The sequence below is a fragment of the Pleurodeles waltl genome, chromosome 9 (assembly GCF_031143425.1).
Source record: "Pleurodeles waltl isolate 20211129_DDA chromosome 9, aPleWal1.hap1.20221129, whole genome shotgun sequence".
In the NCBI taxonomy this organism is placed as follows: Eukaryota; Metazoa; Chordata; class Amphibia; order Caudata; family Salamandridae; genus Pleurodeles; species Pleurodeles waltl.
The window spans coordinates 166,479,608-166,507,361 of NC_090448.1; the positions used below are offsets into that span (position 1 = coordinate 166,479,608).

Genomic DNA, 27,754 nt, shown 5'->3' on the forward strand with positions numbered 1-27,754 from the left:
GGTACATTCAATAGACTATTTGGGAGTAAGAATTACAAATAATATGTAGTGGGAGGCCCAGATTGACAAGAGCGCCGCACTTCTTCAGCATAGATCAGGTGCCATCTTGCGGTTTTATAATTCCACCAGGGTGAAAGCCGTTTCTCCGGCTATTAAGACTTATTTAGCAAAGGCCCAGGGTGCAGCGTCTTACGGCGCTGAGGTCTGGGGATCCTCTAATGCTAGCAAATTATCTGTAGGTGAAAATAATTTGGTAAGAACTCTTCTTGCATGCCCTCATAGTACACCATTGATCCCAGTTTTCCTGGACTTTGGGTTTCCCTGCATCTCTGATGTGATAGTCTTAAGACCTTTACTTTTTTGGGTGCGCATTTGGACCACTCCTGAGCTAGCTGTTTATAAGGAATCCATGCTAGGTATCTTAGGTAGACCGAATGCACTTTCTATTCCCTGGCTCAAGCATGTTTCAAAGTGGTTCCATATCCTGGGACTTGGGAACTTTTGGAGGTATCCCCATAATCTAGGGAGGGCTCAGAAGCAACACTTGAAATCAGTTTACTGGTCCTATGTTAGGACTACCTGTTATGCACGTCATATGGTCGACTGACACCTCAATTTCTTTATTTTAAATGGTACCCTCAGTTTGAACCCTATCTGGATTTAATTCCTGATTTACTATGTAAAAGTTTGTATGCCCGTTTTAGATATGGGTGTTTACCGTTAAAGTCTTTCACCGGTAACTGGCAACCCTCATTTACAATTGACCTATGTCCTAGTTGCAATTGTGCTTCCAAAACTATAGTACATTTTATGTTGATTTGCCCAGCCTATGGGTTTGCACCGCAGAAATGGATTTGTTCAGTCTGCATGAATCTGGGCTTGAGACACTGTAAAGTTGCACTCAGGATGTTGATGAGAGACACTTCCCCTTTTTTAATTTGTGCGGTTAGCAAGTTTCTTGCGGCCGCATTGGTATACAGGTACACTTAAAAAAAAATATATATATTTTAATGATTGCTGTTCTTAAACTTTTTTATTCACTTATTTATTATGTACAGTATATAAGTTTCGGATTGTTGTGACTTTTCTTTTTGCTTTGATGGTTAAATGTGACCGAATAAAGCTTGTGTTTGATGATGATGAAGGCATTGACAAAAGAAAATCTGTTTTCGGTCAGTAGAAGATGAGTTAAGTGTGAAGGGATAGATAGGCTAGAATGGGGCATTTCTGAGGTTGTACCTAGTTTATGCACACATAGGCATTTACTTCAAGTAGAGTTAAAATTAAACTTTATGAAAGGGAAGGAATAACTTTTATGAACATTTGATTTTATATAATTGTTCTTTCTACTGTAAGCTGTGTTAAATGTACTATCTATGGGAAATTGGAAATGTTTAAAAGGAATGTAAGGGCCGGTGAGGCATAACGGTGGCTGTAGGAGAAGTGTAATTACATAATATTGATCTCTTCAGTAAATATTTGAAAGTGCCATCATGTGAACTTTGGCCTTGATGACATCAGAGGAAGTGAAAACATGTGATGCTTGATCCTGATGTCATCACAGCGATTGGCAGTTTGTGATCTTTAAAAAGAAAAACTGTGTTGCTTTTCCTACATTGTTTCGGAGCACTAGAGTCAGATTGAGCAATTTGGTATGGATTTCTGTGAGAGGATAGACTTTTTTTATAACCACTCACTACCTCTGTGTGTTACCCTAGTCAATTTGTGCATGTGCCTCTGGTTAAATAATGCTTATGAAATGTAAACAAAATACAATATGAAACAGCACCATCATAGATAATTATAAATTAAATAGGGCTATCCAGGACTGTTTCGCACGTTAGTGCATAAGTAAGTAACAGAATATTTTGTATAGAAAAAAGATAGGCCTGTTCATGACTGAAACAGAATGTAGTATTCATGTGCAGTAGGTCAGCATACACTTTTGAAAATAGCTCATTATTACAATAATGCTGCAAGGAGATACAGTCGTTGCTACTTTTGAGCTTAATAGTCATTATGCACATTAGAAATGTGATTTCTCCACATCTATGTGAGAAAAATATAAGCATTACTAAAATCAACAAGGGGAGGGAGCACATTGCCAGCAGGGCAACACCAGCTGCCCCTCACTGCATTCTGGTAGGTGCAGGTCATAGTATTTTGAATTTCGAACCAGTGGAAGAATGCATGCCACTGGTGATGGTGCAGCCAGTGTCTGCACTTCTTGACCAAATGTCTAGGTGGGTGGAGGCGAGTCACACTGGTTTACTTGATACACTTTAAGCAGCCTTTCAAGCAGTGCTCCATAGCTACTCTTTCGAGCAACCATATGCAGATACATAGAAACCCTTTTATTTTACATGCACTTTGTTGGCAGTGCTAGCTAAAGCTTTCTTCAGCCACACTTAATGAGAGCACAGAAGAACTTGTGTGTTGCACTCCTGTTTATTGATTGCCATGAATCTCTATTTCTTGACTTTGGAATCCTAAGGATTTCAGAAGTGACTAATGTACATTCTTAGTTTGCAGAGTAATCTTAAATAAGCATGAAGTATGGATTCTTTCATTAATTTGCCACTTTTACTCTTTAAATTGCTAAATGGGCAAATGCTTAAAAAATGTATTTCCTTGGGTCTGCTGGGCGGAGCAACACTAAAAATATTGTGAAATGCGTACAGTCTGGAGATACTACAGACTCTAATTCACAATAAACACACAGGTAACTGCAGATAGAAATCCTTTTATATATGCTATATATTACTGGTACACACATTTGGTCTTAGTAATCAGCCAGAGACATGTAGCAGCTCACAGAGACTGAAGTCTCCTGGTGCAAATGCTGCATACTTAGCTCATGGAACTATTTTCACAAAGAAATGTAACTAAACAGCCAGAGTGGTGTCTCTCACATTTGATGATAGATGTGCAAGATCAAGATTTGCTGCAAGCGCATACCCACAGGAATCCAAAGGTGAGACAAGTGAAGGTTTTAATTATGTGGGTGTATTAATACCCAAAAAACCTGCCTAAGTTGAAAAACATACATGCTTTCAGACTGTATATCTATGTAATATATAAGTGGTTTCACAAACTCCTGTGTTCTTTGTCTGCATATGTAACCTTCTTATTTACCAGTCATTGATGTGTTACCATTGCTTTTCTGCCCCATACAAAAATACCTTGAAACGTAAGGTGTTGTGGCCAGATATTGAAGGATCTTTCAATATGAGCATTTTAAATATGTATTCACAAATGTAAACGTAGAAGCAAAGGTATATTGGCCTACTGCGAGGGCTTAGTAGGTGATTTTGAGAAACTGGGAAGCTGCAACCACAATCCTCCTTGTCAGGGAAAGGCAAAAGCCAATCCCAAAATAACCTGTGCTCAACCCTGGTGGAGTTTGGCACAGAGCAGTCAGGCTTAACTTAGAGACAATGTATAAAGTATTTGTGTAATACTTCAGACAGTAATAAAGTGAAATCATCACATAGAAGGGATCCCACACCAAGTTAGACAAATAGAATAAAACATAATAAATAAAGCAGGACCAAAACAGCAAAAATCCAATCAGAAGAGCCAGAGTTATACATTTTTTAAAGATTTCAGTGAAAAAAGCACCAAAAAGCACAAAGCGCCAACTTGGGATATCTGGTCACGCTGGACTGGGTCAAAGTCACACTTTCGGGCTGACTGTGAAGGGGATGTAGTCACCAGGTTAGGCCTGGTGAAGTTCAAATTCTCAAATCTGTGCCAAGAGTCTAGTTTGCATTAGAGGGGGCCGCGAGGAGTATGGAGAGCATCGTGGAAGGCTGCTATTGTAGCACAAAGATCCTACAGTTGTTGCAGACAGGTGTTGCTGGAGCCATGTGGTGGTCCCAGCGAGAGGTCAATGCTGTAGTGCAAAGAGATGGCTGCTGGAGCTTCGTGCTGAATCACAGTGCAAGCAGCAAGATCTCGGGAAGGGACCGAGTGGTTCACAAGTGGAGGGAGGGTTGTTCCAGGTCTTTGCGGCGGGGTAAGAGAAGGAGCGGCCTCCGCTGCAGCTAAGGCAGATTTGTGGGACGTGTGCAGGGAGGCTGACCAGAGTTCTCTGGTGGATTGGTGGAAGGTCAGACTGTGGTTGATGTGTTTTGATCCGATGTTGTGGAGGGCCTTAAAGGCAAGGGTCAGGACTTGAATCTGCATCTCCTGTGCACGGGCAGCCTGTGTAGGCTTCTGAGGTGTGGGGTGATGGTGGTGCGTCTGGGAAGATCCAGAATGAGTCTTGCTGCGACGTTCTGCATTGTTTGGAGGCAGGACACTTGTGCCTTTGAAGTGAGGAGAAGCTTCTACAGGCAGACGTTTGAAGTATACAGATGTCCTGCCTTCCAGTCTCAAGACTAACTAAAAGGGATGTGCAGCCCTTTGTGTGGAGACCGGACACAACCTATGTAAGTGTAAGTGGGCGCTTGGCCCAGCCCCTCCCACCCATCCTGCCAGTGATGGCCCATCCAGTCACACCTAAGAGCCCCATTGTGTGTGGCTGTTTAGGAGGAATACACAAAGCCCAACTTTCACGCTCCCCTATGCATGTGACCCAGAGACAGGCTGCAGGCACCAAACGACTAAGGTAAGAAAATGCCAACTTTCTAAAAGTGGCATTATTAGAATTGAAATTTAAAATCCAACTCAATCATAAGTTAGGATTTTAAATTATAATTCCAGAGACACCAAGCATGAGGTGGATTCCTATTCCCATGTGACAATTACACTTATAAAACGTAATAAGGTAACTCCAATGTTATCTCATGGGAGAGGTAGGCCTTGAAGCAGTGAAACACAAATTTAAAGTTTTTTCACTACCAGGAAATGTACCATGAAATGTAAAACATAAAAGTACATGTCCTACCTTTTAAATACGCTACACCCTGCCCTCAGGGTTGTCCAGAGCCCACCCTAATGGGTGACTTAGTTGTACAAAAAGGGAAGGTTTGGGCCTAGCAAAAGGTTTACTTTGTTTAGGTCGTAATGGCGGGTTAAAACTATACACACTAAGGATGCAATGGCAGGCCTGAGACATGCCTAAAGTGCAACTTAATTGGCTGGCACAATCAGTGCTGCACGCCTACTAGTGGCATTTAATTTACAGACCCTAGGAACAGGTAGTGCCACTTTACTAGGGACTTTAAATATGCCATTTATGTACAAGCTAATTTAAAATGTTTGAAGGAGAGAGAACAAGCGCTTTCACACTGCTTATCAGTGGAAAAGAGCAGAGTCCTAAGGTTAACAGAACAAATTCAGCAAAAAGTGGAGGACAAGGACAAAAAAGTTTGGGGGTGCCCCTGCAGAAAGGACCAAGTGCAACAGTGCGTTAATGACTCACATCTAGTCTACTACAGGAGATCTTACTGAATAGGATGCTTCTGTTTATTTACACTAGGATTATTTAATGTGCAAATGCTTACTGAGATAGTTTTTCACAATATGTCTTGTGTAGGAAATAACATTCATATGGTTTGAGTGCTTTCCAGTAACAATCTCATATTTATTGTTTTATGAAGTTCACACCCTGCCTTGTGTGTAATGACACAGCTGCAACTGTAGCACCAAATGAGCCAACTCAGGCACTTTATTACTGAATTCCGCAGGGTGCCAGGAAGGCTACCCTCCTCCTGAGTCCAACACAGAAAATTGATAATTTGTTTTTGGGCTATTATGTTTTAAAAACATGGTGTTGCATTTCTGTGTCTTTTGAAGCTCAGTAACCACAGAACTATAAGCATCTCATCATTTCTGGCAAATAATATTACTGATGGTAATCCATAGTTTGAGCCTGAGTGGTTCCACTATTAAACACCAGTTTATTATATTATTATTTCTGATTTTATTATAATAGTGGCAAGATATAAGGATGTTCAGTCAATTGGATGAATAGAGGAGCAGGAAATGGGGTCAAGGCTTTTCGATAATCTCCACTGCCAAAACCATCCCATTTCCTTTTGGGAGGGGTGGTGCAGGAATCCTTGTCCTAATTTTCTCAGACAACAGTGAACATGATAAGTAAACTCTCTTTATCATACTGACTGGTTTCTGTTACCATCCTATGAAAAAGACACTAATAAAAACATTGGTAACATTAACTTTTGTGATCACCATTACTTAAATGATGACTGGAGGTTCTTATTCGTTTTGGGCACTCCACGCTCGGACCAAAAGTAATGAATTATATCTAATAACCTCCTAAAATTGCCCTCTTGTTTGCTGAGTAATCTTATTACCCAAAGTATAATTGAGCTTCATCACTTCTTCATATTCTGACTCTGATCCGAACCTTGTACTCAAGTCTGGCAAACACACAGGCACAAAAACATTATAAATGTAATTGTCTTTGAAGAAAATGCAAATGAGAACTAGAAAAAATGAACTAATAAAAGATAATTAATGAAAAATCACACAACTGCTTTTGAGAATGCGTTAAATATTTTGTAAGAGTCCGTGCACTATGGGCCAATAAGAGTTGGTACACAATGGGCCCAATTCACAAAGATAAATGCACACAAGTATATTTACTCACATCCCTATTTACTCTAACCATTAGGTGTAACTCTCCACTTTTTTACTATTTGCCATTTCTGAGTGGAGATTAATACCTAGGTATAGAATTGATTTACAAGTGTAGTTTACTACTGTTAACTCCTCATCTGTTGATTGAGGCCTTTTCCACTGAGGTGGGATCTCTTTAGTGTAGGGGAATTTAATGCAATTTATTATGTTTAAAAATAAATCATTAAAAGTGGATAAGTGTACATTAACTTACAGTATTAAATTAACCTGGAAACACTTAAGTAAAAACTTACTGCACATCAACTCATTACATTAAATGTGCATTAAATAATAAAATACTTCATATAATAATTTATTTATAAATACTAATTTTAAAGCAATAATTTTAAAATATTACTCACCCTCACTAACATTTACTGTCTAGCAAGGTTGGTTAAACAATACATACCTAATACATTTGAACACTTTGGCATCTTTTTTAAAATGTATAAAAGTTGAATTTAATTTGTTTAAAAAGTTAAGTCTATTTTTAATGTTGTTTAAAAAATAATTACATATAGTTAGTATCATTAATATATGTGAATGTATAAATACATTTATACATACATATATTACCCAGTGGTGGTCACAACTGGGTAGTTCTAGTTAGGTCAGCATTTCCATGGGAAATGCTTTTTTGTGTTGCTAAAAACGTTGGCCCGTTTGACAAATCTACATGGAACTTTCCATAAGGGGGCTCTTATTTGCCTAGTTTGTGCATGACAAGTTTTGCAGTGGTCTGTCAAGCGGGAGCTGAGAAAAAAAGAAGTATTCCAAAATGCAAAATCCCAATGCATTTTCAATAGACTTCTTTAAAAAGCGCCTTCAAAAACTGCTGAACAGAATTACACCAAATCTGACAGGAAGCTAGATATTGGCCCACAGATCTGTGTGATGTGGTGCAATATATTCAGTAGTTTTTGAGAAATAAAGTAAAAGAATATTTGTATATCTGGAGAGTTGGTTCTGCTTGAGCCTCTCAAGAGTCTCGCAGGAGGGGCAGTTTATAAGTAGGTCATTCTGATTGGCCAAAGGATTTTTTTTTCCCTTTAGGCCATCCGGTGGGTGCAAACACTCTGACTGGCTGCCAGCAACATGAAAAAAATGTTACTGGCTGTGGACTCGGGAACTTAGCTTACTGTCCTGAAGTTTATATAAGGGGTAAGGCCCACTAGGTTCAATACCCTGCCCCACTAGGTCCGATGGGGGGACCTAGAAGGACCCGCACCCACCTACCCTCCCGGGTCAAAATAAAAAAACAATTAGGAAATATTGCAGGATCTCAAATCTATTTTATAATATATATGGGGAGGCAACACCTTGGGGAGGAAACACCAGTAGGGCCCCCCTCTCCAGCTCCTTTAGAGCCCGAAGTATATTTAAGGGGATTGGGGTGCATGCCCTTCCCCCTCCCCTCCTTTTACCCGTTCCCCACAGGAACATTTTTGATCCTGGTAACCCCATCCCCTGGGGTCCCAGCATTTATTAAGGGGAGAGGGGAGTGCAGCCCCCTCCCTGAGCCATAGTTTGGCCTGGGCACCCCATCCCTTGGGGTCTAACGCATTTATTAAGGGAAGTGGGGCTCACAGCACCCCTCCTCGAGCCGTAATAAAGGCCTCAGACCCAATCACACAGGGGTGTCAGTTTAATTGTAAAGGAGGGGCACTGTGCGTCACCCCTTCCTGAGCCTTTCAGGGCCCCAGGGACCCCATCCCTCAGGCCCGGCTTACTTACTGTGTCCTAGGGAGCCCACCACCAGGGCCCAGTAGTTTCCCAGCCTACACTACTGCAGAAAGTGAAACAACATTACACACTTTATTTGGATATTGGCAAAGGGGTTACTCTGCCAAAATCCAAATCCAATAGGATATAGAGGGTGTTTAGATTTCAACGAACGGGATATCTGTTACTGTTGTGGTGGAGTAACCAGTATCTAAATAAGGCTCGAAGTCTGCTGCAACTGAATGGAGATTTAAAAATGCTCTCGCTGGCTCGAAACAGACTTGTGTTCTGTTTCCCTGCCTTCAGTGTTGCATGCAGGGAAACAGAACACATATTGCTGCCATCCGGACGGAGCAGCATAAAGGCAGCTGCTGCCTCCAGGCCACAGCAATTCCGGCTTCCGCACCATGCAGCGACCTGTATAGGGCAACCAGGTGTCATGAGGGACATGGGACTTCTCCCACAGCTCCCAATGTGCTAGCCAGTGGGTGTCCCAGGCAAGCATCCATCGAGAACTGATGAGGACCCTGTGGGACGGTGTCTCTGGGACCAAAATGGGCTTGGGGAGGGGGGCTGCGTTGCCCCCTTCTTCTTAAAAAAAGAAAAAGGTACTACTCCTGGGGATGTCATCAGTGATGTCATAAGTGATGTCATACCACATGAATGAGTGTTGTAATATCTGACTTTGGAAGGAGTACATGGCGGGTGCACAAATTATAATTAGCTCTGCTAGCTATAAATGATGAATGTCTGTATTTTATTGAGTTCAAAACTTGATCAATAAGCTTGAACAGGCTTTGGTGGATTCGTGGGCTGATTGCCCACAGATAGGAGTTTGTTCTTTACCAGTTCTGCTCTATGCAGATGACGCACTTTTAATGGCAAAGACAGCAAGCGGCTTGCAAACCCTTTTGGGTCCCTTCAGAGCTTTTATGACGAGCTTGATTTAGCTTTGAATGTCAGCAAATCTAGTGTAATGTTGTTATGACCTAACTCAACCAAGTCGAAAACCTTTAATGCGGGGGCACATATTTTTCCAAGGTGAGGTCATTTTCACATTTGGGTATCCCGTTTGACTCAGACTTGAGCTGGAATTCCGTAATACGAGGGAAAGACACAGACTTCATAAGAGGTAATGCAGCTGTATCTAGCTTTGCTTCTACATTGGTAAGGAGACCGATTAGGGCATTAGTGCATGTTTACCTGGCTGAATGTATCTCTAAAGTCTAATATGGCAGTGATATCTGGGGGGTATACTAAACACAACCTTTTACAGGCTTTTGAAAGCAAGTTTGTAAGATGTTTTTTAGATGTTCCCCTATCTATTCCCTCTTTTATAGTGCATGAGGAATTGGGGCCAACTACCTCATGGACACTATAGCCCTGTGCCATCTTTTATGATGGGTAGACATCTGGACTAAAGAGGAAACCAAACTGAACAAGGAGAACTTGGTAGATTGCCTTTCCCTTGATCATGCCCTTTGTATTTCATAGCTTAAATACATCAAAGAGCTGCTGCAGAGCCTAGGGAGGACAAAGCTATTTACTAAACCTGGGGGAATTGTCAAGGCTCACCACAAATCTGTCAGAGAATGCTTTCTGAGACGGAGATTATTGGACAGAGAACAGGTGGCCTTATGGTATGTTATGATGAAAACAACTGAAGCTATGGAATCTTATCTTACAGCTGTAATTAATATATATGATTGCTACCTGCTTACAAGGTTTAAGTTTAATCTGTTGCATTGGCTGTTACCATCTCCATGGGCCCGACAAGGCATTCATTCATTAGAACCCTGCGGCCGTGACCAGGTTTCTCCAAAGGACACTTTGCACTTCATAATGTTTTCCATATATTATTATGTACTCAGGAAGGCTTGTATCATCCCTTTGTTAAAGGACCGACAAGTCACACAAGTTCGACCTGCTCTTCTGTTCTTAAAATTGCTTTCTGAAGGTATACATTTTAATGTAGCCTGTTTTTTTGTTCTGCTTAGCTCTAAACTAATAGAGAGCAGGCTAAAGAATGCAAAGAATGCAGCACTCTTAGTCTGAGTAATGAATTTTTTAAGGAACTTCCCAGGTCTCAAACAAAACTATACAAAAATATTGACGTAAGCATTTAACTTGAATGCAGCAAAACGTGCAGATACTAAAATAATCACAGAAGTTGAATACTAATAAGTAGAAAAAGTGCAATATATCAACAGTGAATATGTATGCAGTGAATATTTATATATATATTTATGCCTGCACACAGCAAAGCTAGATAATTAAGAATTAAAAATGCATCATCATGGGGTTCAATCCAACATCATCCTTGTTGTTGCCAACGTCAAGCTGTGGAACCCTGGACAGCTGAGACAGGAGAAATTTTCCCCAGTGGGACTCCGATTTCCGAGCAATGCATCCATCATCAGAAATAAGAAACCTTATATACCTTAAACAAAGTCAAGAGGAAGGTTCTGGTAACCTTCCCCCTCCCTTTGAGTAAGTGGTGAAATTCAAGCACTGGTTGTACTTGGTCAGTGTTGAAAATACACAAAAGGATTGGCTAGAACCCAATGTGCATTTCAAGACAGAACCATACACTTCTCTGCTATAAACATTCTCATCCTTGTACACCCTTATCATCGTTGCATCCCCCATGTTATGTTCCCTTCTCTGGTGAGAAAAACGAAAAAACATTTAGGGCCAGATGTATCAATTGATTTTGCACTCGCAAACTGCGAAATCGGCCGTTTGCGAGTGCAAAATCGGGGTCTGCAATGCATCAAATGCATTCGCAGACCAAAAAATGAAAATCGCAAAAATTGCGATTTTCTGCGTTGCGACCTGGATTATACGAATCGCAATTTGAGATTCGCAAAATCCAGGTCGCAAAGCAATTCTGCAAAAAATCGCAAATTGCGATTTTTCACAGAATGGTATTTTGCTCTTGCAAAATACCATGACCTGCAACCAGGTGGTAACCTGGTGCAAAATTAAAAAATGCAGTACAACTGCATTTTTAAATTAAATAAGTAAAGCACACATGCCCTTTTGGCATGTGTGTACTTTATATGTGCAAAAAAAAGAAAATGGGGTGCAGGAGAGGGGGCCTTAGGCCCCCAGCACCCTGGCCCTTTGCATTTCCCAAATTGCGATTTCTGTTTCAGAAATCGCAATTTAGGAAATGCAAAAAATTTGCAGCTATGGGCCAACAGGCCCATAGCTGCCAATGGGGCAAGTATCGCAATTTGCGATTCGGTAATTGCATTTGCGATTTTTAAGAAATCGCAATTACCGAATCGCAAATGTGATACATGGCCCCTTTGCGAGTCAGTAATTGCGATTTCTTAAAAATCGAAATTACCGAATCGCAATGGGCCAGATTCATACATCTGGCCCTCAATGTAGAGAACAAGCTGTGCATGAGAAAAATACCTGTGCCACCAATGTGACAGCATTTGAAGCTAAGCGAAGCACAAAATGAAGTCAGTGGTCAAGATGGAATCGGTGGTCAAATATAGATACCATTACATTTTTAAAAGTTGTAATGAGAATAAGGAATTACCTGGATGAATAAATATAATTTGGGTTTTAATGTTTTTCATAATATTTTAACATGTGATCTCTTATATTTTGTACATGAGTGTTACTGTAACCGAATAAAGCTTGACCTGACCGAATTATATAGTTCAAAATATTAATCTTGTCACTGAGATTCACCTAACTATACCATTACTTTAACCTTTATGCAGTAACTTTCTAATGTTGTTATTTAAACAGAAACAGATCTTTTTATCACACCTAACTATAACGTTGGTTTAACCTTTTGTTTTATCATTATATATATCTATATATATATATATATCTATATGCGTTGCCAAAAAAAATTGCTGCACTCCGAAGGCTACCATTTCATTTATTGAATAAGCAGCATTGCGTCAGACCCCACGACATATTTCAACTTTCAGTGTTTTGCAAGAGGTATCTGTGTGAGCACACATTCTTACAATAAGCATGTCCTTTGTAAGTCCAGTGGCATCATGGGGCAGTTAGTACTGCATCACACTTTTCAATTACAAAACTTTACCACTTGCCTCCATGCCCTTTTTGAAATATAGGTCAGTATTGGTATTGCAAACATTTATTCAGTAAATGATGGCGCTACTGCACTTTTGGAGTTACACCTTTTATTTGTCCCCAAGTGCATGTGCAAGAGATTAGTATTCCCATCGCCAACCTATGTAAATCTTTATGTCACCTTTCAGTCCCACTTACCTGGTGCTTTTGCTGCATAAATCCAAAAAACAAACTGGTCTGCAGGAAGGCATTCATAGTTGCTGTGCTGGCTTGGGTTCAGACCATGACCCCTATATGCATAGGCAAAAAAATTGCCGCACTACAGAAGGCTAACTTTTCATTTATTGAATAAGCAGCATTCCATCAGGCCCCACAAAGTGTTTCAACTTTAAATCTTTTTCAAATGGTATCGGTCTGAACACAGGTTGTTACAATTAGCATGTCCTTTATAAACCCAATGGCATCATGAGACTTGCAGTTAGAACTGCATCACAGTTTTCAATTACAAAATATTACAACGAGGGTGAAGGGATACTAATCTCTTGCATGTGCACTTGGGAACAAATAAAAGGTGTAACTCCAAAAGCGCTGTAGCACCATGATGTAATAAATAAATGTTTGTGATACCCATGTTGCCTTATATTAGAAAAAGGTGGCAATGTTTTGAAATTGAAAAGTGTGATGCAGTAGTAACTACAAGTCCATGTCATTATTTCGAACAGGGGGAACATTCTGGCCATTTTCTACAGACCAAAATGCTCTGCACCGAAGGGCAAAGTCACGCAAGTAGACAAACTCAGTGCCTGCTTTTATTCGAGGTGGTGCACCAACAGAACGTGTTCAACTGCAGTAATAGGCTTTGACTGTGAGCCCAGGATTCAAGCAGTGGTGAGACTGTTTGAGAAAAAAAAAAGTTTGAGTTTCTTGTATTGACATGGTTGCATGTGATTAGCCCCCATGATCAACTTCTGCTGTGACTTGAAGTGGCTGCCCCGCTCACATCAGACCTCCTGTTGACTATTTTTTGGAGTTAAAGTCCATAAGCAATGCACTGAGGTTTTTGTACAGCAGATTTGTGAAAGATCACTGAGCTGTTTCTGTGTGCAATGCTCATTGTGCTTCCAAATAATAATTCTCTCTTTTCTAATCTATGGAGGTATAATCTGGCCATTATTCCCAGGAAACCTGTTATGATTTGTGTTACTGTCCACAATGTAGTTGTGTCTAAAATCCCTATGGGATATTGCAAGGAGAAAATGTGTTTTTGGGACCCCCCCTTTTTTCTCAGGCCCCCGCTTGTTGAATCACCCTGACATTTTCCAGACAGCAGCTGAAGTGAGTTACATACTAATTTTGAAATGTTTGTGAAGATGCATTAAAACTGTGCCAAAGTTATTAGCAAAACAAAAAAATGCTTTTCCTATGGAAACTAGGCCATAACTATAACTACAAACTGGCTATCTCCAATAGGTAATGTATATATATATTTATATTCACTGAAAAAAAAACAAAGGTTACAAGGATCTTATAGTTACTTAAACGTGTGAAACCATAGAATTCACTAGTTAGAGTTACCACAAGTAACTCTAACTCTAACTGGTGAATTTCTATAGTTTCATACATTTAAAAATGTAAGCCTGACTATAACGTCCCTGTAACCTTTGGTTTTTTATGTGGATTTCTTTTTTAAATTTATTTCCTAACTATAACGTCGCTGTAACCTTTGTGTTTTTCAGTGAATTTCTATGTTTTTTTAACGTATACTATTTTCAATTACTATACGTGAATCCAACCACCGCCAGGCCTGATGTGATGGTGGTTGGTCCACAGGGCCTGGCTGCTGCCCAGGCCCTGAGGCCAACACCCTATAAGCATCCAACCGTGCACGGCCTTCACCTGTGCGCAGGGGAGGTTGTCAGCAAGACCTGGCCTGGAGCCAAACCCTGTGGCCAACACCCCCTAACCACCCAGACTCACAGTGTGCACAGCCATGTGCAGCAGGAGTTGGCCGCAGCTTCTCTGGGCATGAGAATAGGTGTGAGAGGGTGTATCTAAGGGTGAGAATGGCTGTCAGATTGTCTGGGTGTGAGAGTGCATACATCAGTGTTTTAGTGGGTGCATCAGTGTGTGTGTAGGTCTGTGAGTCAATGCTCGAGGGTGTCAGTGGGTCTGTGAGTGGGTGCATGAGTGTCTGAGTGGGTCTTTGAGTGGGTGCATGAGTGTCTGAGTGAGTCTGTGAGTCGGTGTGTAAGTGTCTGAGTGGGTTTGTGAGTGGGAAAACATTATTGAAAGAGAGAAAGAAAGTGAGAGGGAAAGAGATAGTCTTTTTTAGGCTTTAACATCTCATGTACATGGAATGAGATATTTGTGTTTGATTTAAATTAAAAATTGCATTTATTATTTTAAATAAACTATAATAGTTTTTCTTTATTTAAAACAAAAGGAGGGAAATGAGACCAGCTGGACTCGAGCCCCCAAAGCTCAGTGTGAAGGTCTGCTACCTTCACACTGCATTATATTATGTGAACGCCAAGGGAATTGGTGGTCCCTGGGGCAGTGGGAGCGCCCCCCGCTTATCATAACAAAGCCCAGGGAGGTGGGGATCCCCAGGGCAGCGGGAGACTCCAGGCCCCTCTGCATACAACTAATAACCCCAGGAAGGTATTGGTCCCAGGGGGCAGCAGTAGTGAGCCAGGAGGCCCCCCCACCTTTATACACATAAGCCCCCGGGACTTGGCCGACACAGGGGCATCATAGTAACAAAGCACTTTGAGTTTTTTTTATTTTATGGCGGAGTTTCGGATCCATCCCTTATCCGTCCATAAAATTAAACAAATAATGCTTTTTAGCCCTTTGGGACCTCACCACCAGAGATGAGGGCTCAGAGTGTTACTTTTTTTTTAGGGACTGTGCTTCAGCCGAGTCCCAAGATGGCTGTCAACACTTCAACAACTTCTGTTGTTAAAGTGTTATCAGCCAATCAGATCTCTGCACAAGATCGGGAGGGGTCACAAATCCTTTGTGTCCCTATATATAGAAATTCGTTTTCCCCTTAATTTCTCAAACCTACTGAATGAATTTATACCAAAACAAAAAAGGTCGCTTTCTCAACCAGGACCTACCTTCCTGCCAAATTTAGTGTAATTCCGTCTAGTAGGTTTTGCGCGATTGCTGTCCAAAATCCCTGTGGAAAAATGAATGGGGAAAACGTGTTTTGGGGCTCCCCTTTTTCTCAGCCTGCCCTGGACGGATCACCTCGAAACTTTGCTAGCAAATGTTTTTGAAACGTTTTTGTGAAGATTTGTCAAGTGGCGCCAAAGATATAGGCAAGTAAAAAAAAAACGCCTTTTATAGAAAAACTAGATCTTAACTATAACTACCTAGTGGTGACCACCTCTAGGTAATATATATGAAAATCCAGGGTACTCCTTACAGATTAAAGGATAATTTTATTACAATGCAGTGCCAACAACAACACGACTTAAGACTTGAGAAAGACTGTTTAGCCAAAATGTGTTGTCGCTGGCATCACATCGTAATAAAATTATACTTTGATCTCATTCAACTTGCTGTTTGTACATTTTCACAGGTACCATAATCCGTTGCAGAGGCGCAGAGGCACCAGCACACAATCGGATGTAACCAGTGTCCTGCGGACACTGTTCACTATATATATACATGTATATATATATATACATATATATATATATAATATGTGTATGTGTGTTTTTTAGATCTCAAACTGATTTATTTTAGTTAGCAACCGATTCTGTGGGGTGTTATTTTAATTCTTTGCCTCAGTTGTTTTCTCTGTGATTTTGTTGAAGCACCTGTTTGGCCACATGTATTGTGTGACTTTCTACAAGGCTGAACTGCACTACATTTGAGCTTGTATGACACCTTTGGGGTCGTATTAACTTTAGAAATGTATTTTACGAATTGGACGTTTACTGGTCTTTTGAGGGTGTGTGTTTTGTATTAAAATTTCCCTTTCAACCCCCTCCATAAATTTCCATAAACCCTTTCATTTAGTAGTAATTATTCTTCATTTTCCCACCATTCCCTCTTGTACGTCCCAGAGTCATTACTAATTTGTACACCTATGTTTGCGCTGATCTCCACCACTAAAGTGGAGATCTCTGCACAGACATGATAGGAGAGACTGTGATCTCCAGCAACAGGTTTGTGAAATGCATGTTGCTTATCTGACCGCTACCACTGTAGTACTGCTTTATGTGGAGTTAGTCAAATGAGCCCAATGTGTTTTCTTACATCATTAAAACATTGGAATGTGAACTATGCAATGTATAGTGTTGCCAGATCATTAATGTGAGTTATCTATGATTGAATATTTACTGATTGTATGATTAGGTGTGAAATAACCTGTGCTTGCTACCTGTTTGTGATATATGGTGTACTTTTGTATTGACTTCTGGGTACAATGGAGCATGTAGAGACTGTGCTGTTATGTCATGTGTGCTTTGTGTGTCTACAAGAAAAGCGTTATGTTTTGTTACCCCTTTCATTTGACATTTTGTATTTGTGTGATATAACTTCAAAATGCACGAGTCTCAGTACTCCTTTATGTGGTTGAATTGCTGGGGTATGTTTGTAGTTTTGATTCGTATTTTATTTATGTATAAAGCACAAACAGCTACCAGAAGAAAGTCTAGTTACACACCATAACCATACCTAGCAAAATACCAGAGAGGGGGACCCAAAAAAGTGAGAAAGGATATAGGAGGGATGTGAAGCAGATAATTTTTTAAAAATCGGATCTAAATGTGTGCTGTTATCTATGTGTGAGTGAGAGTGTGTGTTTATGCATGTGTGTGTATGTGTGCACGCACACCTCACTGCGTGCCATGTGGAGTCAGCAGCAAATAGTCAATGCTGTATTCATTTGATTTTTACCACACCTGAAGTCAAGGTTTCATAACCCATAACTTTGACTGGGATGTATTTACTTCATGCACGTTTATTAAGGTGTATTTTACTTAGGTCCTCCTTCTGACTCTCAGACAAACTTCAGTGTGTGCACAAATAGTTGTTTACACCTAAATCAGTATTTTAACTCAGCCGCTAATGTCGTATCCTGTGAATGTTTGTCCACACAAATTATGTCAAAATAAAACTTGGGGCAAATTGTATAGGTAAACTGCACACACACTGACTTTGCACAGCTTCGACGGGGAAAGTATCCACACATATCATGTTATTTCCCATTCTGAGGCTTGGAGTGATGCACAAATGGCACAAACAGTGAATACCAAACATCCAGTATTAGTTTGGCCTGACATAACTTGGCAGACAGGTTACTCTGTCACAACAGTGACGGATTACCCGTACGTCAAAATCTAAATCCCACTATTTTCTATGAGATTTAGATTTCTGAAGACTGGATATCTGTCACCATTGTGACGGAGTTAGCCATCCGCTGAGTTCTAAATGAGGCCCTTCGTTATTTCTTGATAATGATATAGATCCACATTTTTCAAGTATAACAGTAACTAAGTTTGGAGCAAATTTGCTAGTCTTCTTGGAATATTTTTGCACCCAGGCCTCTGTATGCAAAATGTAAAAATGGCTACATTTAAAAAAAAATACTTTCTTTTTTAACATTTCATTGGGTTTCATTTCACCTCATATCTGTAACATGTGTCAAATATATTGGCCGCTGTTTAGAGTATTTCAAACCTTAAATCTCTACCAAATAAGATATGCCTGAAACGTTTAATGGCTGCACACATCTGCTCCAAATTGCATGTTTCATGCTGATTTCTCTTCACTTATGTTTCCCAGTGATTGTTTAATATTTGCAAATTAAAGTAGCAAAAAAAGTACCCAATGCTAGACTGTAGAGCAATCGCCTTTGGGATCACTTTGGTTTTCTGAATCAGTGTATACATAGCTTTTAAAAGCACATTCAATTTCAGATTATAAACTGTAGTGATTTTCATACAAAATGATGTTGTTCTTTCCACCAAACGCCAAAAGGCAGCAAGTCAGAATATAATCTCCCTATCTAAGAATATGAAAATGACGCAAAGGTTCTTCTTGAAATCTGGAAAAAAAGTCAGCTACTATGACTGTCACCGGTTCCCTTGGCTACATACTTATGCTGGAAAATTTGATGTTGTTTTGGTAAAAACAGCATAAATGTCTTTCACATACCCTTTTGGTATAGCAGAGAGATGAAGTATCCGAGGGCTGTGAAATAGAGGCTGTGCCTTTAAGAAGCCAGAGACCACCAGTTACCCATCATGCTGAGCAGGGTGCAGTTGCTTCAGTTCTTTTTTTCCGGCTCCTGCTGACAGGACCCAGGAGCATTGAGCTTGGCCAAATTGTTCCTTTTTTCTTCAAACATCTGTACTGAATTTTGATGACAACTGTTTTATTTGACATCTTTGGTTGTTACCAAGCTTCTTCTGTCTTTTTCTGACAGGTATTATAGGTATTTTCACTGAAAATACCCTCTCTTCTGGATAAATGTCCTTCCTGTGGGAGGAAGAAGACAAAGATAGACCCTCATGAAGTGTGTATTCTCTGTCTTCCTTAGACTCATATTCCTGCTTCGTGTCAACACAGCAAGACCTTTTCCAGACGCACCCTGAAGGACAGAGAAAAAAGTTGCCTCCATGGAACAGAAGAAAGAAGAAAACAACAGACAGTCTGAAGGAGGGACCTCAGAGAGAGAAGAGGGTCAGACCTCTACCAGGGCTCTTTCATCTGTCTCTGGTGAGCATCCCAGACAGAAATTGTCAGCAAAATGACATAGGTTCTGATCAACTTCGACATCGAGGAGAGGTACGGCCCCTACCCCTTTACAGTCCATCCATGGCTCGCCATCGAGGAAAAGTCACTGGTCACCATCAAGGCATGGGTTGTCAACGTTGAAAAACACTGTTGACTAGGAGATCTCTGTCGCCGCCGAGGAGTCCAACGCCACCTCCATTCTCGCCATTGACGTCCAAATCGTCATCAAGACTCCATAGGAGATCGACGTTAAGATCCATACCCATGTCGAGGCGTCAAAGTCTTTCACCGTCCACAAGTCAGTCTACATTGAGACATAGAAATCAGTTGAAGTTGAGGAGCTTGACAACAGGAGGCAAGAAGTAAGAGGAGGCACATTTATACCTCTCCAGATTTGGAGTATTCGAGAACATACTCCCCTCAAGACTTCAACCTGGCTCTCTGTTGCCAGCACCATCTCCTCAACCACCTCCGCTGCCTCCATCACCACCTCAATCTCTGCCTCTGCCACCACCTCTGTCTCCAGCACGAGTAGTTCGACCCAGGTCCAGAACATGTTCTAGATCATGCCATCAACCACAATGAAAGCAGCGAGCACTACAGCCCTTTTAGGCAGATACAGGGCTTTATGGAACTCCATGTAACAATTTATTGACCATCTACCACAAAACAAATGAGAAGATTTCCATGAAATCCTCAATGAGGGGTTACTTGTCGCCAGTCAAATCATTAGTGCTGCTGCTGATTCCTCACTCCTTGCAGCAGATGAATTCTGCCACGGGGTCACTCTCCAGAGGCACTCTTCACACCACCTTACATCACTCAAACAAGAATCTCAACAGAGGATTTTAAATCTCCCATTTTCTAATACCACTCTATTTGGAAGCCACACTGATGACAAGATGTCAAGGATGAAGAGGCTGTTGGCCTGGAAAGATCCAGAGATCAACGAACATCTTTCTGTCCCTACCAACTACTGTACTATACTCAGAGGGCTCAAACCTCTCAGTGGGGATGCCAACAAAGTGGTACTCTTGCCACCAGTACTAAAGAAAACAGACCAGGAGTAGATCCACCCAGCAGACTACTCAAGGTGGGAAGCAACCATCTACGTCAAAACTCTGAGTTGTTACCGAACCCTCTTCTGTTATCCACTCAGGTGGGGGAAGCATTTGGAAAAGTGGCAAAAAATGACAAAAGACGCCTGGATTCTAAATATTGTATGAACTGGATATTTTCTCAGGTTCACCAGTCCTCCATCGTCCATCCCTCCGAAACCGTCCAGATTTCAACTCCCACTGTTATGGTTGGAAGTCAACGTCCTCTAACAGAAACAAGCAGTGGATCGTGTTCCTCACCAACCACAAGGGATAGGCGTTTATTTAAGGTACTTTCTGGTGAAAAAGAAAGACAAAACCAAATTGATACCCATTCTAGACCTCCAGTGAGCCAACAAGTGGATCTGGGAAGAAAGGTTCAGGATGCTGTTATTACAGCAAATTTAGCCCCAATTACACCAGGGGGATTACCTCTGTTCCATCAACCTTCAAGACGCATACTTTCATATTCCAATTGCCAGAAAGCATTGCAAGTTCTTGAGGTTTGTAGTGGGACAGGACACTACCAGTACAAAGTGCTTCCATTTGTTGTCTAGTTAGAACCCAGAACATTCTCAAAGGGCATGGCAGTGATGGCTTCCCATCTGAGGAAGCACAAAATATTTGTCTACCCCTACCTAGCCAACTGGCTGATCAAGGTGTCAATGTCTCAGGAAGCTCAGCTTCACTACAACTAGACTTGTGGACTCCTCTAAAGATTAGGCCTCCAGGTCAACTTCAACAAGTCAACTTCTGTCCCGATTCAAACCTTACTCTACCTGAGAGCTTCCATCGATACAATACAAGAAAGAATGTGTCCTTCACAGGGGAGACTTTTATTGATCCTTCATGAATGTCACTCTCTCATGACAGCTTGCTGTCCAACAGTGAGAACAATCTCTTTTCTCCTCGACTCAATGGCATCCTGCAACTTCCCACACTAAATGCTCACCTCCATATGCGACTCCTCTAAGAATATCTCATGGACCAGTGGGACCAGCTGACGGGCAGTTGGGAGGGCAGGATAGTCCCATCTCGTCACGCAAAGCTCTCCTTGAAATGGTGGTGGTCCCCAAAGAACCTGCTTTGAAGGATACTTTTTCATCAGGAGTTTTCTCCTCAAACCAGAGTAATGGCCGCCTCACTGCTAGGCTGGGGGGCTCACATGGACCAACTCCAGATCCAGGGCAAATGGTCAGACAGAAAGTCAGCATACCATATCAACCTCCCGGGGTTATGTGCAGTTCATCTAGCGCTAAAATCATTTCACCTATCGTTCAGATCCAACTCCCGGCTCGTCCAGACCGAGAATATGACAACCCTGTAACACCTCAAGAAGCAGGGAGGGATGATGTCCAGTCCTCTATCACATGGAGCACGAGCAATATGGCAATGGCTCATAGCCAGGAATCTTAACAATCACTGCAACTCACTTTCCAGGTGTCCAAAATGCACAGGCAGACTTTCTCAGCAAAATTATGCAAGAAAACCACAAGTGGGTCTTGCACGATGACCTCGTTCACAACATATTTCATTTGTAGGGAGGACCTGCCATCAACCTGTTCTCCATCGCAGAAAACAAAAAATGCCGAAGCTTCACCCCGAGATACTACCAACCAGGGAGTCTGGGAAATGGATCGACTGATCCAACAAATTTCTTTAAGCTTTTCCACTGATTTCCCTGATTCCATTAGTTGTTATCAAGCTGTCCCACTCGAGAGCCAAGATGATCCTAATAAGTCTGGAGTAGCCACATCAATGGTGGTTCACTGGACTGCTTCACCGGTCCAATCGTACACATCTCAAACTGCTATGCAGAACAGACCTACTAATGAAGTTCTGAGGCCAGATGGTACACCCCAATCTCTCCTCCTTGAATTTGGTGGCCTGGCTCATGAACTAGTGCAGTAAGGTCACTTGAATCTGCTGCAGGACTGCATGGACCTCCTCAAAGAGGCTAAGCCACCTTCCACCCATTCTGCATTTGCCTTCAAGAAAAAGAGATTCTGCATTGGGTCTTCCTCTTGAAACGTGGACCCCACTTCTTGGCAGGAAGCTTTCATTCTTCCATACTTACTCCATCTGGCAAAATCTGACTTGCAATTCTCTTCTACAAAGTTCACCTGGCAGCCCTTATTACCTATAGAAAATGTCCTTCACAAACCTCTTTTTACAAAATCCCTGTCATCAAGGGTTTTCCAGAAGATTTGCAAAAGGTTTTCCCTCCCATTAGGTGTCCTTCACCTCCCTGGGTGCTAAACAATGTACTCTTTCGTCTTACGCAGGATCCCTTTGAGCCTATTCGCAAAGCCTCACTACAACACTTCTCTTGGAAGACAGTTCTCCTTGTAGCATTGACATCAGCTCGCAGGGTTAGTGATATCCAGTCACTTTGTCCTCACAAACCATAGACAGTCTTCCATTCTAGCAAAGTGGTTATGAAAACTCACCCGAAATTCCTCCCTAAAGTCATTTCGGACTTTCACGTTAACCAAACCATATCTCCTCCAACATTCATTCAGAACCCCTCTACTCCAGCGGAAAGATCTCTTCATTCCCTGGATGTGACGAGAGTTTTGAAATTCTACCAGGAGAGGACATGTGACATTCGTAGGGCGAACCAACTGTTTATTAGCTATGGTCCAGTCTATACAGGCTTGGCCTCTTCTAAACAGTCCATTTCGCGATGGATAGTTTCCTGCATCCTATTATGTTATCAAAAGACTAGCAAAACACTAACAGCTAAGTCTATACTAAATGTAAAGCATACTCCTCTAGAGGTAAAGCGGCTACAGCTGCATTATTAAGAAATATCCCTATCCAAGATATTTGAAAGCAGACATTTGGAGAGCTGTCGATACATTTACTAAGCATTACTGCCTGGATTCAGATGCTCCAGTAGGACAGGCCTTCCTTAGGAATCTTTTTCCTTGAAATTACCTTCTTTGTCCTCTCCACCACCTTAAGTAGAGATGGGCTTGCTACTGTATTCACAGCTTATAATGATAAATGTAAAAAAATCCCCTACGAGAGAAGGGATGGTTTCTTACCTGTAACTCCAGTTTTCTCATAGAGGAATTTCCATTGTAGTCATAAGCAAACCTCCCTCTTCCCCAGTGGATCAGACAAGTTCACTAGTACACTGATGTGTCAACACACACATTGTCTCAAAAAGAACTGAAGCAACTGCCACCTGCTCAGCATGAAGGCACAGCTACTATTTTCACTCTTATAATGGTAGCCCATGGGGCTACACTGCCCTAGGATACTTCATCTCTCTGATATACCAAAAAGGGTTGGTGAAAGACATTTATGCTGTTTTTACCAAACCACCATCGAACTATATACATATATAAACTCCTGGCCCCTTTTCTAAATTCAGGATGAAGAATTTGGCCATTGTAACCTGTTCCTTTAGGCTGCATAATAATGTTATCTCTTAAGTGACTCTGCAGGCCTTCCTGAATAAAGGCGAACATCTGCACTTAAGAAGATATATTATAAAAAAGTGCTCTGGGGTCCCCACAAGTGGGCGGAATTATTCAGTGCTTATGACTATAAAGGAAATTCCCCTACAGAGAAGTGGAGTGACAGGTAAGAAACCGTTCATTCAGTTTGATTGTTATATAGTATGAAACATATTTGTCCTAATTCATACTTAACCTATAGCAGGCACTATGACAGTCTACATTTTTCGGAGAAGCATATACAATCTGAAAAAGTAGAAAGAAAATTCTTCAATCAGCAGGAAGGGGAAATTCAAAGGGAAGTTCAAGGGGAAAGCAAATAGTTCATTGCTATTTAAACATTTCAACAGGGAGTGTTTCATTTGTATAGTGTCTCTGCGTTACTGGTCCTGAATTTGCTCATGCTCCTATAATGAATGCTATTCTGTCCCCAGACTCGTCTTCATGTTACAGGGCGTCGTTATTTTATAAGTCTTCCTTCCTTGCTGCATATCCCCACTTCTTCCGTGGATAAACATAAATGCCTTCCATTGGTACAGGTGCATGAAACTGTTCTAGATGTCGTTCTTCAAGGCACAAGAAGATTTTACATTTTTACTTTGACTTCTGTCCCTCTGTGAGTGTGCCAGAAATTTGAATCATCAGCAGCCCATGCCCTCACTCTCCAGATTTTTTCCAAGACTTAGGTTGTCACTTTATCAGCATAGACTTCCCTGCATTCTTTTCTCTCTCACGGGCTGTTGTATCTCTACACCCCTATTTAACATCCAACGGTATGCATACTAAGGACAGGTGTATTTCAAACTTCATTATGAACTCGACCTCTTGTTAATTAGTGTGCACATTTATAACTTTGCATTGATTTTTCTTGTGAGTGCCAAAGCATTACATTTTTAATCACGGTTTATAAATATTTCTGCTTTGACACTTTTTATAATGCCAGTTGTTCATTGAGATTGTATGGCGTAGCTACTTGTCACCATTCTCTCTTCACTAAGGGCGTGCAAATTGCCAGACGAGAAAATACCGGTGTGGAAAATGTTTACTATGAAATATATTCCGCCCTATTTTAAATTTGAGAGTTTAAATCAGGATATTAACCTTTATTTTTTTGAATTTCAGCTAGGCACATTTAGGTCTCAGGATGCAGCCTATTTTGTTGAACCGCTGCTATCAAAGGATGGACAACACTATGAAGAAGAACACAACAAACCACATATTGTATACAGACAGAGTGCAGCACAGAAAGCTTCAGCAAAGGAACCGTATACCTGTGATACATCAGGTACACTTCACTTAATATCATCTAAAAACGTCTTGTTACTCCTTATACACTTATATGTATGCACATATTCACACGTGCACCAGAAACACACAATTTAATATGACGTCTACAGGATTTTTTTTTATGTCTAGGCATATCGCAGGTTTAAATAATTCTTCATACTTTTTAATAGCATAGGGCCATGACAGAAAAAACCTTTGGCTTGGAAACGTTCCTCTGCTTATGCCTGTTTTTTAACCTCGAAGTCCTCCAGATAGCGCAGCTGTGTGGTTTGCTAATGACATCTTGGGGACATTTAGAAAACTTGTCTAGGAATGCATTCCATCCATTGCTTACCATGGGCATTGTGGTTTGTAACTAACATTTGCTTGCTTTCTACTTGCTGACTCTATTTATTTAAGGCTGTCCAGCTTGAGTTCTTTCCTTCCCTCACCCATACCCTATTTACTGTACATTTTCACCAGTACTGGATTTCTGTAAACAGGCCTCTGAATCTTGTTCTTATCTTGTCTTGTGTATTCAAAGACAGAGGTCAACTGTCAGGCTCTGTTTTCTAGGGAGCTTGGTGTTTACCTTTGTATTTCTTTTATTTCAAAGTAAGTGAATTTATGTGACACTCATCCTGGATACTTGGGGTGTGCTTGAGGAAGGTTGTACAATGTTTATTTTCTTTTCCTAACAAATAACAAAATGTAAATGTCTGTAAACGAACTGTGCATATATTCCTTAGAATATAGCAGAATTTTAAATGAAAACATGAAGCACATTTTTGGTAATTGTGAAGTGTGAGGGAAACAAATATTTTAATACAATCAAAACACATCTGTAATCTAGATGTTGACATTTCCTCACAGCGTTTGTGCACTCTATACTTTTATCAGAAATGGTCATTTAATTTGAAGATGTGTTGTCTGTAATGGCAGGGTGCTTGCAAATAAGCAAGAATATTTTTCTGTTTAATTAAAGCTATAAAATGGTCATATTTCTCATCATTTGTCTCCCAATAAAAACAATATCTCACTTGTGTGGGTGTCCCAGGTGCCTGCAACAAAAAAAGGCCAAAAACCTGTAGAGATTGAGGGGATAGCACAGCGAGTTGATAAGCACATATTTTTCTTTTATACATCTTTAAGCTGACTCTGCTTTGGGGACCCACACAAGTGAGGTATCATTTTACTTGGGAGACTGAGGCGAACGCTGGGTGGAAGGAAATGTGTGCCAGAGCAGTGATCCTACAAAGAAAAGTGAGGAAAATATGCTTTTTAAAGCAAATTTTGAGTTTTGCAGAGGAGTCTGGGTAAGAAAATGTTGGGGGATCCACACAAGCCACACCTCCCTGGACTCCTTTGGGCGAGACCAGCTCATCCAGGGCACCTGAGGGTTTAATAGTGATCAACATCAACAATGTATGGATCCAATAGTCCATACCTGTACCATATGTTTTAGTAATGGACGAAAGGATAGACATTTCTTCCTGATTGTATTTGTTTTGAATGATAAATTGGCTGCAGCTGAGATTCTGTGAACTTTGCACTGATAAGGTCAGTCAGTTTTAGCAGCCTTAAGAATCACCCATATATGGCTGTGCTGAAGGAGACGTGTGATTATCCGTTTAGGTCATTCCATGTGACCCGTCCTTCTGCATCAAATGCTGTGTACTCTCTTAAAATCGAGCTGCCCTTCAAGCTGGTGTGCTAAGAACATTGGTAAAAGGAGTTCAGAACAATACATTTTGTTTTCTTAGTATTAGTGGTGAGTTTTTTAGAACTGCAATAAGATTTGAGCCTTCTCAATAGGCGATGTGCTGACAGCTCAGTTTACACCAGGAAAAAAGCATCTGCAAAAAATGGTAGTGGAATTTTCCCCTCCTCCCATTTCTGTTACGTTCAAATTCAACTCCAAAAGGAATTTGTTCACATAGTTTATATATAGGTTGAATGAAATTGGTGCAAGTACACAGCCTTCTCTGACTCCAGCTTGAATCTGAAAATCAGCCATATATTCTCCTTTGGGCCTATACCTGACCCTGACTGTTCTAGCGGAGCCGTTATAAGGCAGGAAGGAGATTTTCTCGTAATCCCTATTCCCTAAATAGGAACCAGAGTAGGGTTCTGTCAGCTGTGTCAAATACTGTTATCTGTCTATAAAGACCAGGTACAGAGTAGACTTTTTAAGCATCACATATTTGATAACATGTGAAGTAGACTCTCATTGCTTTGTCAACAGTCATACTCCTTCTCTAAAGCCTGCTTGGTAGTTGGACAAAACCTTGTGGTTTTCAGCCCAGTTCTGGATACGATAAGGAGCAGTTTACCAAACATTTTCCTGACCCGTCCTACAGCGAGATTGGGGGATAGCTTCCAGGGTCCATACAATAACTTTTTTGTGTAGACTGGAACTATAATTGCAGTTCACTAAGAGAATGGGACCTCTCTTTATTTCCAAATGGCATTAAACACTGTCTGTAGGTTAGGACCAATATATAAGTGGGAAAGAAGTCCAGACAGTTGTGGCTTGCCGGGCCTACACGGGGAGGGGTGAAATATTAATAAGGTAAATAAATACATTAAAAAAGAAAACTTAACTCCTCTCCGTACCGCTACTCCTCTGCTAAAGGTAGGCTGCAGGCACAGACTCCCAACCGACCCTGTAGCCAATCCCGATGCTGCTCAGAACAAGGATAGGATTGGCTGGGAGCGCCCAGCCAGGACGCTCCCAGGCAGACTGTGAGCCTGTGCCTACTCTCTCCAGCCCGACAACACAGTGCTGGG

General features: G+C 41.1%; 1 protein-coding gene across 1 annotated transcript in view; it reads left to right on the forward strand.

The window, feature by feature from the left end:
• ADAMTS9 (ADAM metallopeptidase with thrombospondin type 1 motif 9) overlaps positions 1–27,754 on the forward strand; it is a 704,469-nt gene that overhangs the window by 36,617 nt on the left and 640,098 nt on the right. Inside the window, exon 3 of the mRNA XM_069206502.1 lies at positions 24,821–24,983. Within this exon, the coding sequence (XP_069062603.1) occupies positions 24,821–24,983 (163 nt within the window). The remainder of the gene's footprint in view (positions 1–24,820; positions 24,984–27,754) is intronic.